This window comes from Hakea prostrata, chromosome 11 (assembly GCF_041222555.1).
Source record: "Hakea prostrata isolate BN-2017 chromosome 11, UWA_Hpros_2, whole genome shotgun sequence".
Lineage (NCBI taxonomy): Eukaryota > Viridiplantae > Streptophyta > Magnoliopsida > Proteales > Proteaceae > Hakea > Hakea prostrata.
Genome location: NC_142610.1, coordinates 21,221,842 through 21,235,689, shown reverse-complemented (window position 1 = coordinate 21,235,689; position 13,848 = coordinate 21,221,842). Strand labels below are relative to the sequence as shown.

Sequence of the window (13,848 nt, the reverse complement as noted above, 5' to 3'; positions counted from 1 at the left end):
TGGTTTTCACGTCAATTGGAGATCTTGTTGGTGAATCAAGTGGTCAGCATCAGGTTGATCTTGATGTGCATTAACCCACAGTTTGGGGGACAAAAGGTATAGATATAATACTCGAGGTAGGCGTTGGACGAATGAAAAACTTCCTCACCAGCAATGAGGATTTAATGATTTTCAGTGCATTCAATGCTAAATTAAATGTTGTGATTGACATCTAGATAAGGATACGCCGAATCTCTTATCTGGGGCTACTTTTGTCGGAAGTTGTATGAGGATTGTTGTGTGTCACTACATGGTATTCTTTGCAACTTCTCAACTGGTATCTCTTCTGAGAAATGCCAAGTATGAGAAGTACCAGATTAATCTCCTTAGACCAAATTCGAACCCTTTACTTGGTCCAAACGGCCTACTCTGGTTCATTGGCTCAAACCATAATGACCATAATAGGCATTAAGCTAAATATCTTTTCTAGAAACCTATCAAGTTGTCACTCTTAACATTTCTTTTGATTATGACATTCTTTTTTAATGTTTACCATTACTTTCTTGGCAAAAAGGTAGCTTTCTAACTAGTATTCCTTCGACTACACGCATATGATATATGCTATTCCGAGTTATATGTGCTACCGTTGATTTAGATTTCATTCTTTGAATTATAACACATCGATATATGCGATTGGGTAGGAAAGAGTCAGCAGTCACTAGTTTTTTTTCCCTACTAATCATGTCACTCTCCTTGAGTATTGCTGAAGTATTCCATTATTTTTCTTTCTCAATGATACTTTGGAGAGGCATTGTTCATTGTCAAATATATATGGAATGGGTACTGTCAAATTTGATTGCGACAAATCATTACATTATCTTGGTCTCGCGACTTCTTTACCACTAATCAACACAAAGATGAAAGAAATGGTCACTTTTGGAACTGCTCCAACACTAACCATAAACATTCCGACTTACACTAACACAAATGGACTAGTTTTTTCCATTACATGCCTCATATAATTCTAAAAACTTTAGCAATTCAATGATGTTTGATGTAAACGCTTATTAAATTAACGAAAGTTGAACTAAAAACAGTTTTTCAATAGAAACTTGATTAATATTGACTAACCAGCAAGTTTAAGCATTAGAAATGAGTTTAATTGTTTTGCCATAATTTCCAAATAGCATCTGATAGTGTTCAATTACATAGTGTAATATTGCAATTTATTTTTTGATTAGTAAATTTCGTAATTCCTAAAGCTACTCAACATCATTAAACAAAATTATTTATGTGCTTAATCCTTGATTAAGTAGAGGGAGAGCCAATAGCACCACTTGATGTTACATACACCATTTAAAGGTGTTACAAATCCATCAATGTAAGTACAAAAATGCATTTCAAGGAATGTATCCTTATCAACTAGGATATTTATATCTCTATCATGTACCTAATACAAAAAACTATTTAAAGTGAGTTGCACTCAAAGAACATATCTTCTCCTTGCTAGTTTCGTTAGTTTCCACAACCTCATAAGCTTTACCATGAACTCGATTTATTTGGCTTAAGAGTAAGAAATAAGAGTGCAGCTTAAAAAGGTTCAGTTTAAAATTTTGGAAAAAAGACAGAAACTAATGAAACTAGCAAAAGTAGAAAGGACAGAAAGGATATGTTCAACTAGAGTAGTAGTACTACCTCAGTTAGGTACGGTTGGTATACCGTTGTAATGAGTTTAAGAAACAAAGCTGTTCGCTTTCAACAGTTCAAAAGTTGGTTTTCTACCGTTTTTCAGTTGGGAAGTTCTGGTTACTTCCGGAACCAGAAACGACCCAATTCCTAAACCTTGAGATTGTACAGAAGCAACTTCAAATAACAGCAGAATTGATAGAAATACTACTTCTAACTCCAACAACCTATGGTCTTATAAGAACTACAATCTTAGCTAAAATGTTAAAACATTGTGATAGTTTTGTTCCAGAGCTTAGCTTTCTTAGAGTATGATATAAGAAGATTTAATATACAATTCTCTCTAAAGTTTCCAAATTGAATTAACTAAAACCTGTAGCTAGGTAGGTGAAGAACTCAACACCTAATTAGTTTTACCCAACAAGGAGAGTCCCCAAGGATCCTCTCTAATGAAAATCAAAATGGTAGAATGATCCTAACTGTGCAACTAATTAATCCCTGTAGGTTAATCAGTAAAATGATGGGTAACCTTCCATTTTTCGGATTGCAGAACCCATGAAGCTGTATGAAAATTTCAGGTGAATGGAAACTTAGAGTTTAGTTTTAGTGGTTCTTTATATGGTGCACCGCCCAAAGATTGCTCTTATCAAGTAGTTTTTAAGCTAATCAGCTTAAATATAGATGCTTACGAGAGAAGTAGGTGTAACTAGGTGAACAGTCAAGAAAATGTCCATATATGAAATATATAAGGTTGTCGGATTCGTTTCAGGCTTAGGGCTGTGACCCAAAATTAAGTACTTACAGATAGATTAACTGTTGTATCTGATATGATGATTTTATGATAATCATCCATTTTAAGAGACACTGCAGAGTAGAATATTCTTCTGGGTTTATGAAGAGATTCCAGATAAAAAGCCACAGCAGCTTTGTCAAAGACATAACATATGAGACAACCTGATTATCTCTAAAATATAAGAAGATATTAAGAGAGAGAGAGGGTATCTGGCTGTAGTTGGAAAGAAAATGACATGTAAAAGTTACAGTTAACCTGATCCATTTGTGCTGAAACTAAATTAACTATTTATTATTTATTTTATAACATATGGTGATGGAGTGAAGGATGAAAGAGGGCTGTATCTCCCTTTATCTATAAGCAATTTCCCTAACCTCATTATAATGGTAGGCTAACAACAGTAAGAGATCATGTTCCATAAGTTATAAAATATGTAAACTTGTCTTCTTTAGGTTTGACAAAAATGTCCAAGAATTTCTCTACTCCAAGCAAGTTACTCTCTCTACCAACTGAGTTTCCAATGAAGACTGGTTATAGTGCCAAAGCATGACACACTATAGATTACTAATTACCTAAATTGAATTTGCCTGAAGCCTCTACGATGCACCTAGGTACCTTAGGGTCCCGAACTCCGATATGGCTCAAATTTGATGGGTCACTCCGAAACTAGCTTGGAAGAAGACAAACTGTGTTGCTATGGCCGGTGTTATTTTTTGCTTTTCAAAGTTGTTTCAATGGGTTTTTGGTTTTCTTTTTACGGCATTTGAATATTGATCTTCTTGTGTTAAATACTATTGAGAGAAACAATTTCTCTTTTATCAATCCAATCTTATGTTTAGTATCAATTTTTTGTCGTTTGGCATCATTTATGATAAGATTATAATAACCTAGATTTACACTGAAGGAACAAATCTAGATGAGTCATCATCTAGCTTTCTGTAACTTCATACCCGGTAGCAGGTTTCAAACTACAACATTTGAAACTTTATGCAAGTAACCAGTGCATTATATTTTATTCTGGCCTTGTATAACTTCAAATCCGGTAGGGCCTGTGCATTAGGGAGCAAAATGCTTCTTGAGAATTAAGCAGTAATAGCATTCATGGGTTTAATTAGTTTCATAATCAGGTCATTTGGTAGCTACCTACCATTAATATTTCACACCAACATAACAATAGGAGACCAGAAGTTGACTTGAAACCCTAAAATTCTCTACCCTTATATTCACACTCCACGTGCATATTTTAGGTTCCATGGCAATTGTTAGTTAGGTTAGAAAGTCGAACAGAACAGGAAACCCTAAGAAACACCACAAGTGCAACAAGAAAATCAGCATTAAATTATATGATACGATACATATTATATATATAACTGATTAAAACCTGAATAGATGGATAGAGAACATAGATTAATAAACAAGAATGTAAAGCTTTATCTTAACTCTTTTTCTTTTCTTGGCTAAATATATTAGGTTTTGTGTTTTGATCTATATGTTTAAGAATTCATTACGAAGCAGCTTTTGAAGGTGGGTCTCTATTTCGTTAATCAAAATGTAAGAAAAGACACATTGATGACCTATGTTAGCAAAACAAAAGGAATAAAAGAAGACGAGGTGGGTTATAAGTAGACGTTGTAGGTTAGAAACTTTGAGAGATGTTGAAAGCAGAACAAAATTCATCCCACCAAGCAACCTCCCTCTCTCTCTCTCTCTCTGTGGTTATTTAATTTATCTAGTCTATATATAAAATATAAATTAAGGTTTTGTTAGCCTAAACGTTGCATCAATCGCTGAAGCAGGTCTTTCCAAACTCTCTCCTTCTCTTTTAACAGAAACACATGTGTTGTTCTCTATATATTCTGTTGGGTTCTTCTGCTTTTTGTGCTTGTCTTCTTTCCGTATACAAATCATTCCAACTTATAAAAATATAATAACAGAGATGCAGCCTGCAACTCTTAGAGGATAGACATCTATTCTCCTGCTGAATGTAACTTTCGCCTTTGGCTTTCTCTTGTATTATTTATCTTTTCAGTAGGAAGTGTTTGCTTCTGTGTGTAAGATTTCCACCAGAATAGAAAGCGAAACGCAGAGAGAAAGCTTCTAACTGATTAGGGCTCACTTCTTCCTGTTTTTATTGGTTCCCCACCGTTTCATTTTTTGCTCATCAAAAGATCAAATGTGCACCAGAGGGCACTGGAGGCCCGCTGAAGATGAGAAGCTTAGAGAACTGGTGGAACGATATGGGCCTCATAACTGGAACGCCATAGCCGAGAAGCTCCAAGGAAGATCAGGTGCAGAAATAGAAAAAACTTTTGATCCTCTTATATTTTACTTCCATAGTTTCCTTATCAATTTTCATCTTATATTGATCTTGGATAAATTACAAAAGCGAGTCTATCATGGTTTAGATTTTAAGTCTCGTGTATTTGTTTGAGTAGCTAATTGTTTTTTCTTGATTTGGTTGAGGAGATTGCTCCTCATGTTTGTCATGTTTGTCTAGTCATTTGTATACTTTTTTTGCTTCTTTAATAATAAGGACCTTTTAGCGAAAACAAAAAGTTACAGAAGCATATGTAAAATCGTAACTGATGCCTCTTGTCAAATATGAATCAGGGAAGAGCTGTAGGTTAAGATGGTTTAATCAGTTAGACCCACGGATCAACAGGAGCCCCTTTACAGAGGAAGAAGAAGAGAGGCTTCTTGCATCACATAGGATCCATGGTAATCGATGGGCAGTGATCTCAAGGTTATTTCCTGGACGAACAGATAACGCGGTGAAGAATCATTGGCATGTAATAATGGCTAGAAGGTGTAGAGAGAGATCAAAGTTTTATGCCAAGAGAGCTGCTCAAAGCTTGATCAAGGAAAAGAAATCGTTTCCAGAACAAGATGTGCAGATGAGCACTGGACTCGGAAACCTTGCTTCTTTTCTGAAGTATCATGGAAGATATGAAGATCCAGTCATGCTTGGCCAGCAACATGGGCTTAAAGAGTTATATGCTCAGATACCAAGTTACAGCCCTAACATGCTTACAGGTAACAGAATTTTCAAATTGAACACAGAGAAATCTAATGCAATTGCATTTCATTTTTCCTAGCTTTCTAGGGTTCTTGAATTCTTATGCTTTCTACTGATTAACTGCAGATAGAAAAGCCCAGATTGAGTTTTATGATTTTCTTCACATAAATACCGACTCTAATCAAAGTGAAGTGATAGACAATGCAAGAAAGGGTGATGATGAAGAAGTGGAACAGAAACTCAAGGAGCAAGAGAACAAGCCTAACATCACATTCATAGACTTCATGTCAGTTGGAAGCTCATCATAGAGCTGGTGTTTTGAACAATTAGCTAACACAGAAATTATCGATACAAATCTCAGCTAGATTCTGACTTGTTAGAACTCAAATAGAGATGAATATATTTATGTATGGTGATCCAAGATGAGTCATTAAACAAAACAGTAAGCAAGCTGCAGAAGTGTAGAGGTATGGGAACTTCGAAAAAGAGTGCAAGATAAGGAATTCAAGCATCTGCAATAATCCCATGTAATGTGGATGCCTTGATTTGAACAAGAATCCCTGGAAATCAATACAATCCAGTTTGTTATAATTCTTTAGCTCAGATGAGTAAATTAAACATTAGGCTTGGGTTCATATAGTATCCAGTACATTTGGATTTAGCATCAAACTATTAAACTGATACTTTGCCTGCTATCTCCAACTTCATTTGACATGTCTTTCATACCTTCAACCCTTGGCGACTGTGTGCAAGTGTCAACTTATTTTTAGCTATGAAGTTCAAGAAAATTTGGAAGCATTACTTGAGAACAATAATCTTTCTTTAGTTTCCATTTCTTCTTTAAATTTAACAATCTAATAAGAATCAATATCGGAGAACTTGAAATCATCTTTTGTCTTTTATCATTGTAATTGAAAACAAAAGACATTGATTTGTTTTGCATAGGAAAATTAGGAAGTTGTGCATTTGCACTATCACTGAAGATGAAGGGCTTCTTTGAACACCCCCCCCCCCCCAAAAAAAAAATGAAAGGCTTTAATTTTTTCTGATTCTAGATTTCACCTCTGGCTTTTTTAATTTTTAGTTTTTTTTTTTTTGGTTTCTTTCTATATCCCTTTCTGTACGGCATGTGTTATCATTTTTTCATTCATTTTTGAAATCTTTCTCATGAACTTTTCTTGAGGCCAACTATAGAGACTCAAGGCTAGGAGGCAGACTCTGCAATAAATTAGTTAAGCGTGTTGTCAATTTAGGATAGTGGATTGCTATATCATCCTACAACCCATTTGCCGGCAAAACTCAGAGCTTTTGCATAATCCCATGGTGTGTTTCACAGTGATATTGAAGCTGTTCGATAGACAAGACTCTTAACTACCAAAAACATTTTCTCACTGAAGTTAGTGTGGTAAATATGGCATAATCAATGATAATGAAGCTTTTTTAAGTTGACAAGACTTATAACTACAAGGACAAGTGTCTCTACCTAGGAGTGGATGTTTTAGGTGAAAGCATGTTATACTATATTTTTTTTTCTCTATAAATATCAAAGAATTTTTAAAAAAAGATGAGCCGCAGAAAGGCGCACTTGCACTTATTCCTCGACCGACTGTCATCAAATCAATTATGACTACTTCTGTGAGAAATCCAACGACTTTTTAGTACCTAAACCAAGATATCATCCAATTCTTATCCAATCTAGCTACATGTCGGGGATGTATTCAAATCAGATAGGACTTAGATAGTTTTCAGATAATTATTGGCCTCTTTAATAACCCACCAAGTGTTTCTTCTTCGAGAAACACTAAAAGCAATTTCAAGTATTTTTAGAAGCAGAAACACTTTTGTAAACAGTTGATAAAACTTGCTTCCAAAAGAAAACACAATATCATCAGAAGTTTTACCATAATAACCGGAGATAGCAGAGAAGACTAAGAACAAGGACCCCTTCCATAAATACAAGGGCTAGGGTTTCATTGGAGATAGAGAAGATGAATAGTAACTTTGTTACCAGAGGTAGAGAAGATGAAGAATTGAATGATCCATATCACAATATCACTAGGGTTGAAGAAACAATGAATAGAAAAGTTCTATTGTAATATAAGAGGGCTTTAGTAAGATTCTTATGTTTAGAATGTTAAATACCATGAAGACCTAACTGACACAAGAAAGCTACTCAAGAGCTCAAAGTTATTCAATATTAGTTACTCATAAGAAGGTTCATATGCATTAAAAGTTAAAGGAGAAGGGTACATGATCGTATTTAAATGGATTCATATTGAAAGTGTCGACCATCTTTCAGCCATACATGGATAATGTGCCAAGTGTTGACCAAGTAATCCATGCTGTTGTTGAATGATTTATGATTTCAAATTTTGGTTTAACCTTGGTTTAATTCCATAATTTGTGGCTACCCTACAGAAAATGTATATACTATTTTTCGAATAACCTATACAAGGTGGTGAAAATGTAGATTTTATTTTTCTTCTAAAAAAAGTAAAATCTGGTATTTAATTAAGGTGAGACTACGTAAGACTTCACGTCGTCTTCTCTACCTTCGATGGCTCCAGATATTCCATCTTTGGTTTATGATTTAACGATTCATCGTGGGAAGAACAGTAACTGCTCTAGAGTATTCCATCTCTGGTTGACGGTTTTAGCGTTTCATCACCACAAGAAGACTGAACTGCTCTAGAGTATTCCACCTTGTCACTGTTCGGAATCTCCAGGTTGTGTGGTGGAAGGAGGTCTTCTCTACCCTTAGGCGGCTCAGAAGTCGTAATTCCTGCTCTAGAGTATTCCATCTTTGGTTCATGATTCAACGTTTCATCATGGGAAGAACACTAACTGAAGCTCGAGGAAACATGGTCTCTCGAGATGTTATTACAAACCCATCTGCGAATCTGGGTCCCTTTCACCTCCACCTCTCTCCGTCGTCTCCTTATTCGATCCCATTTCACTTCTGTGTGCGAATCGCCGTCTTTTTCTTCTGCTTCATCTCCATGGTTTCCAATCCTCAGAATATGCATTACCCAGAAAGACTTACGCCTCGGAAAATGCGTACACGGACGCATCATAACATCTGGCCTGATTGGCGACTGTTTCCTAACGAACAACCTCATCAACATGTATTCGAAATGCGGCACTCTGTATTACGCTCGCCAACTGTTCGACCAATGTCCTGAGCGAGACTTAGTCACTTGGAACTCTATCCTTGCTGGGTATGCACTATCGGCTGAAACCGATGGTGGTAAAGTTGAAGGTGGCTTCCAACTTTTTCGCCTTATGCGCAAATCCGCTGTGCTGCCCAGTCGGCTCACCTTAGCACCAGTTCTTAAGCTTTGCTTACAATCGGGTATTACTAGTGCTTCCGAAGTGATTCACAGTCTTGCGGTGAAAATTGGGTTGGAATTGGATGGGCTTGTTTCGGGAGCTCTTGTTAATATCTATTCAAAGCTTGCACGAGCTAGAGATGCACGTCTTTTGTTTGATGGGATGCCCGAAAGAGATGTGGTGTTGTGGAATGTCATGCTTAAGGGGTATGTGCGATCGGGTCTTGAAGCTGAAGCATTTATGTTCTTCTCTGAATTTCACCGTAGTGGATTACATCCTGATGAAGTAAGTGTTTTTTGTGTTCTAGGTGGGGCTTCAGAACTTGATTCCGTGGAAGTCAAAAGGAATGTGGAGCAAGTTCAAGCTTATGCAATTAAGATGTGTTTGTTTAATGATAAATCTGATGTAATTGTGTGGAACAAAACTATTTCACAATATTCGCAGGTTGGTGAATATTGGGCGGCTATTGAATGTTTTGTTGAGCTAAAGAGGTCAAGCATCAAATGTGACAATGTGACATTTGTTGTAGTTCTTGGTGCAATAGCAGGTCTCAATTACTTGCAGCTGGGGGAACAGGTCCATGGCATGGTTGTGAAAATGGGATTTGATTCAGAAATTTACATTGCAAACAGTCTCATTAACATGTATTCTAAGATGGGTTACTTGGATCATTCAAGAACAATCTTTGACGGAATGGAACAGTTGGACTTAGTTTCTTGGAACTCAATGATATCTAACTGTGCATTGGGTGGGTTGGGGGAGGAATCAGTGATGCTTTTCCTGGGCCTATTGCATGATGGCCTAAGACCCGATCAATTTACTCTGGCGAGTGTCCTTAGGGCTTGTTCTGTACTCCATGATGGTGCTAGATTTGGTAAACAAGTTCATGTTCATGCAGTTAAAACTAGTAATGTGGAAGATGAATTTGTCTTTACTGCGCTTATTGATTCTTATGCTAAATGTGGTTGTATGGAAGAGGCAGAGATGCTCTGTAGTAAGGCATATGACTCTGACTTGGCTGCCTCCAATGCATTGATGGCAGGGTATATAGCAAACCAAGATGGTCTCAAGGCATTAGGTATCTTCTCTTTGATTCAAAAGCCAAATCAGTTTATGTTAGCAACAGCGGTCAAGGCCTGTAGTTCCATGGGGGCATTGGAGCAAGGAAGACAAATTCATGCGCATTCAATAAAAGTTGGTTTTGATTCAGATTTATGTGTTGGTTGTGGGATTCTTGACCTGTATATTAAATGTGGTGAGACAAGGGATGCATCTGTGATTTTTTATGGTATATCTAAGCCTGATGATGTTGCATGGACGGCCATGATCTCGGGATGTGTGGATAATGGGGATGATGATCATGCTCTATGGCTTTACCATCGGATGAGAAAATCTGGAATCCCACCAGATGAATTTACTTTTGCAACTCTTATCAAAGCATGTTCTTGGTTGACAGCATTGGAACAAGGTAAGCAGATCCATGCACATGCGATTAAGTTGGAGTGTGTTACAGACCCATTTGTTGGGACCTCGATAGTGGACATGTATGCAAAGTGCGGAAGCCTAAAAACGATGCATTCCAGTTGTTTGAGAGGATGGATGTAAGGAACATTGCCTCATGGAATGCCATGGTTGTGGGTTTAGCTCAACATGGAAATGGCAAAGAGGCTTTAAATCTTTTTGAAAAGATGAGCTTAAATGGCATCAAACCTGACCGAATCACATTTATTGGAGTGCTTTCAGCTTGCAGTCATTCAGGTTTAGTTTCTAAAGCTTATGAACACTTCGAATCAATGTCTAAAAGTTATGGTATTGAACCAGAGCTTGAGCACTATTCCTGCCTGGTCGATGTTCTCGGTCGGGCAGGGCTTGTAAACAAGGCAAAGGCGGTTATTGAATCAATGCCTTTTGAGGCTTCTGCATCAATGTATCAATCCCTTCTTGGTGCTTGCAGGGTTCAAGGGGACACAGAAACCGGAAAGCAGGTGGCAAGTAGAATTCTGGCTTTAGAGCCACTTGACCCTTCAGCTTATGTTCTTTTGTCTAACATCTACGCTGCAGCAAACAGATGGGATGATGCATCTGATACAGGAAGATGATGAAGATGAGGAATGTGAAGAAAGATCCAGGATATAGTTGGATAGATGTGAAGAACAGAATACATATATTTGTTGTGGATGATAAATCACATCCAGAAACAGAGAGGATATATGAGAAACTGGATGATTTGATAAGAATGATCAGAGAAAGATATATCCCTGATACAGATTTTGTGCTATTTGATGTGGAGGATGAGGAAAAAGAGCGCTCTCTTTAATATTATTATTAAATTATATGATATGATGAAGTATATATTTGATTACAACCTGAATAGACAGATTAAGAGTAGATTGATTGAGAAGAATGTAAAGCTTTACTTTAACTCTTTTTCATTTCCTTGGCTAAATATGTTAGGGTTTTTGACTTGTGTTTTGGTCTATATCACTATATGTTTAAGAATCTATCACCATAGCAGCCCAGAGTTGGGTTTCTATTTCGTTAGACAAATGTTAGAGAAGACACATGGATGACCTATGTTACCAAAACAAAAGAAGACGAGGTGGGTTAAAAGTAGACATTGTAAGGTTAGAAAGTTGTAGAGATATTGAAAGCCCAACAAAATTCACCCCCACCAAGTTACATTTCTCAATTATTAAGTTGGTTTTTAGTGTTGCTATCCATCACTGTGAGAGCGTAAGATGGACTTTCAATTCTAAGTCTTGATTTGGATGACCATTTGCTTTCACGTCTTATTTCCCTAGCCTATAGTCTATCACGCACCCCCTTATCTTGGTGATGGACTGACAGAAGGTGAATGAAGATGGGTTTGGTTTGTTCACTGTATCAAATTTGTTTAACCGCTTTATATCCAGTTTCATTATCCAATGATTGAGATTTATCTCGGGACATGTGGTTCTCAATGGTAGCCTGCTACTGGATATTGAGTCCGGATCTGCGACCCCAACGGAGAGCACTTTGTGCTTCCCAACGCTTCCTGACCACAAAAATCAGTGGGGCCCATTGGTTTTTGTGGTCAGGAAGCCATGTCTGTGCTCCCTCGACGGGGACATGATCCGGATTCCTGGATATTCTGGGCGCTGCAGACGATTTTAATCCCGTTATCTTGATACTTCAAGACATAAGCTTAATATTGTTTCTCGGGGTCTAGATCTTCTACTAGGCTAACCCTTAACGTCTTTTTGAAACTAATTACGATTTAAGTGGGGCAAAAACAATTTGATAAGATGTTCATAACCTGCTTCAGCAGTTCATATTTTGTTGGATTGGTGTGTTCGTCATGGTGGTGCCTAGCATTGGATAGACGTCACCACCCACGCACCAACCTCACAAGAATATTTATTCTCAAACTCCAATGATGGGTTAGTTGAGCAGTTAAAAGCCCATGGGAGGTTTGGATTCGCACCCATCCGGGGATTTAAAAAAAAAAAAAGAAAGGAAAGGAAGAAGAAGGATATTTATTATTCTCCCTGTTTTAGAGAGATTCGATCTTTGCTTTACGGTTTGACGCTTCGTCATGGGAAGAACACAAACTGGGGCGAAGCTCTGATATTTCTGCATGGGAAAATATGGTCTCTCGTGAGGTTATTACATACCCATCTACGAATCAGGGTCCCCTTCACCTGCATCTCTCTCCGTCGTCTGTTTATTCGATTCCATTTCACTTCTGTGAACGAGTCGCAGTCGTTTCTTCTGCTTCCTCTCCATGGTTTCCAATCCTCAGAACATCCATTACCAAGAAAGATTTGTGCCTCGGAAGATGCGTACACTCGCGCATCATAACATCTGGCCAGATTGGCGATTGTTTCCTCACCAACAACCTCATCAATGTGTATTCGAAATGCGGGGTCTCTGTATTATGCTCGCTACCTGTTCGACCAATGTCCTGAGCGAGACTTAATCACGTGTAACTCTATCCTTGCTGGGTATGCACTCTCCGCTGAAACCAATGGTGGTAAAGTTGAAGATGGCTTGCAACTTTTTCGCCTTATGCGCAAGTCTGTTGTGCTGCCCAATCGGCTTACCTTAGCACCAGTTCTTAAGCCTTGCTTACAATCGGTGTTACTAGGGCTTCCGAAGTGATTCACAGTTTCGCAGTGAAAATTGGATTGGAGTGGGATGTGTTTGTTTCGGGAGCTCTTGTTAGCATTTATTCAAAGTTTGGACGAGCTAGAGATGCTCGTCTTTTGTTTGATGGGATGACTGTGATGTGGCCGCCTCCAATGCATTGGTGGCAGGTTATATAGCAAACCAAGATGGTCTCAAGGCGTTAAGTTTCTTCTCTTTTATTCAAAAGCATGATATAAAACCAAACCAGTACTTGTTCAAGGCCTGTAGTTCCATGGTGGCGTTGGAACAAGGAAGACAAATTCAGGATATAGTTGGATAGATGTGAAGAACAGTATACATTTGTTTGTTGTGGATGACAAATCACATCCTCAAAAAGATAGAATGTATGAGAAGCTGGATGATTTGATAAGAAAAATCAGAGAAGAAGGTTATATCCCTGATACAGATTTTGTGCTGTTTGATGTGGAAGATGAGGAAAAAGAGAGCTCTCTTTATTACCACAGTGAGAAGCTGGCAATTGCTTATGGACTTATAAGTACTCCTCCATCTACAACAATTCGAGTTATAAAAAACCTCCTTTGGTGACTGCCATAATGCAATCAAATACATTTCCAAGGTTGCTGAACGGGAAATTGTGTTGAGGGATGCTAATCGTTTTCATTGTTTTAAGGATGGAACATGCTCCTGCGGGGATTATTGGTAAATATTAGAATTGTTCCTATTCAAAATCAATTGTCATTTTTATTTTTCAACCATAGAGATATTCCAGCTTGTTCTATAGAGACAATGAGTCCTTAGCAAATTTTGTTGACCTACATATAGTTAAATTACATGGGTCCAACCCAATAATGAATGCTTTGAATGGGCTGACAGAGATTTGTTCTTCCACTTTGGCTTTCCGTTATGAGATTGACAT

The 13,848-nt window shown here is 37.6% G+C and overlaps 2 protein-coding genes across 2 annotated transcripts; both read left to right on the top strand.

Annotated features, from left to right (window-relative positions):
• Window positions 1-4,356: 4,356 nt before the first annotated feature.
• Window positions 4,357-6,272, top strand: LOC149000818 (transcription factor MYB52-like). Its single transcript, XM_089140271.1, has 3 exons — window positions 4,357-4,746; window positions 5,069-5,491; window positions 5,601-6,272. The coding sequence occupies exons 1-3, from the start codon at window positions 4,632-4,634 to the stop codon at window positions 5,780-5,782; spliced, it is 720 nt and encodes a 239-aa protein (XP_088996397.1). The 5' UTR covers window positions 4,357-4,631; the 3' UTR covers window positions 5,783-6,272.
• A 2,046-nt stretch (window positions 6,273-8,318) lies between these two features.
• LOC149000817 (pentatricopeptide repeat-containing protein At4g33170-like) lies at window positions 8,319-13,705 on the top strand. Its single transcript, XM_089141043.1, is given in 5 exon segments — window positions 8,319-10,373; window positions 10,376-10,889; window positions 10,892-10,966; window positions 13,270-13,507; window positions 13,509-13,705. Coding segments are annotated over 5 exon segments (2,979 nt in total). The 5' UTR covers window positions 8,319-8,348; the 3' UTR covers window positions 13,636-13,705.
• Window positions 13,706-13,848: the final 143 nt, after the last annotated feature.

Bases quoted from the DNA above. Each gene is read 5' to 3' on its own strand.
- LOC149000818 (XM_089140271.1), top strand. From the start codon at position 4,632: ATGTGCACCAGAGGGCACTGGAGGCCCGCTGAAGATGAGAAGCTTAGA. The intron at 4,747-5,068 runs GTGCAGAAATAG...AATATGAATCAG, and splicing joins GAAGCTCCAAGGAAGATCAG to GGAAGAGCTGTAGGTTAAGA. The intron at 5,492-5,600 runs GTAACAGAATTT...GATTAACTGCAG, and splicing joins CAGCCCTAACATGCTTACAG to ATAGAAAAGCCCAGATTGAG.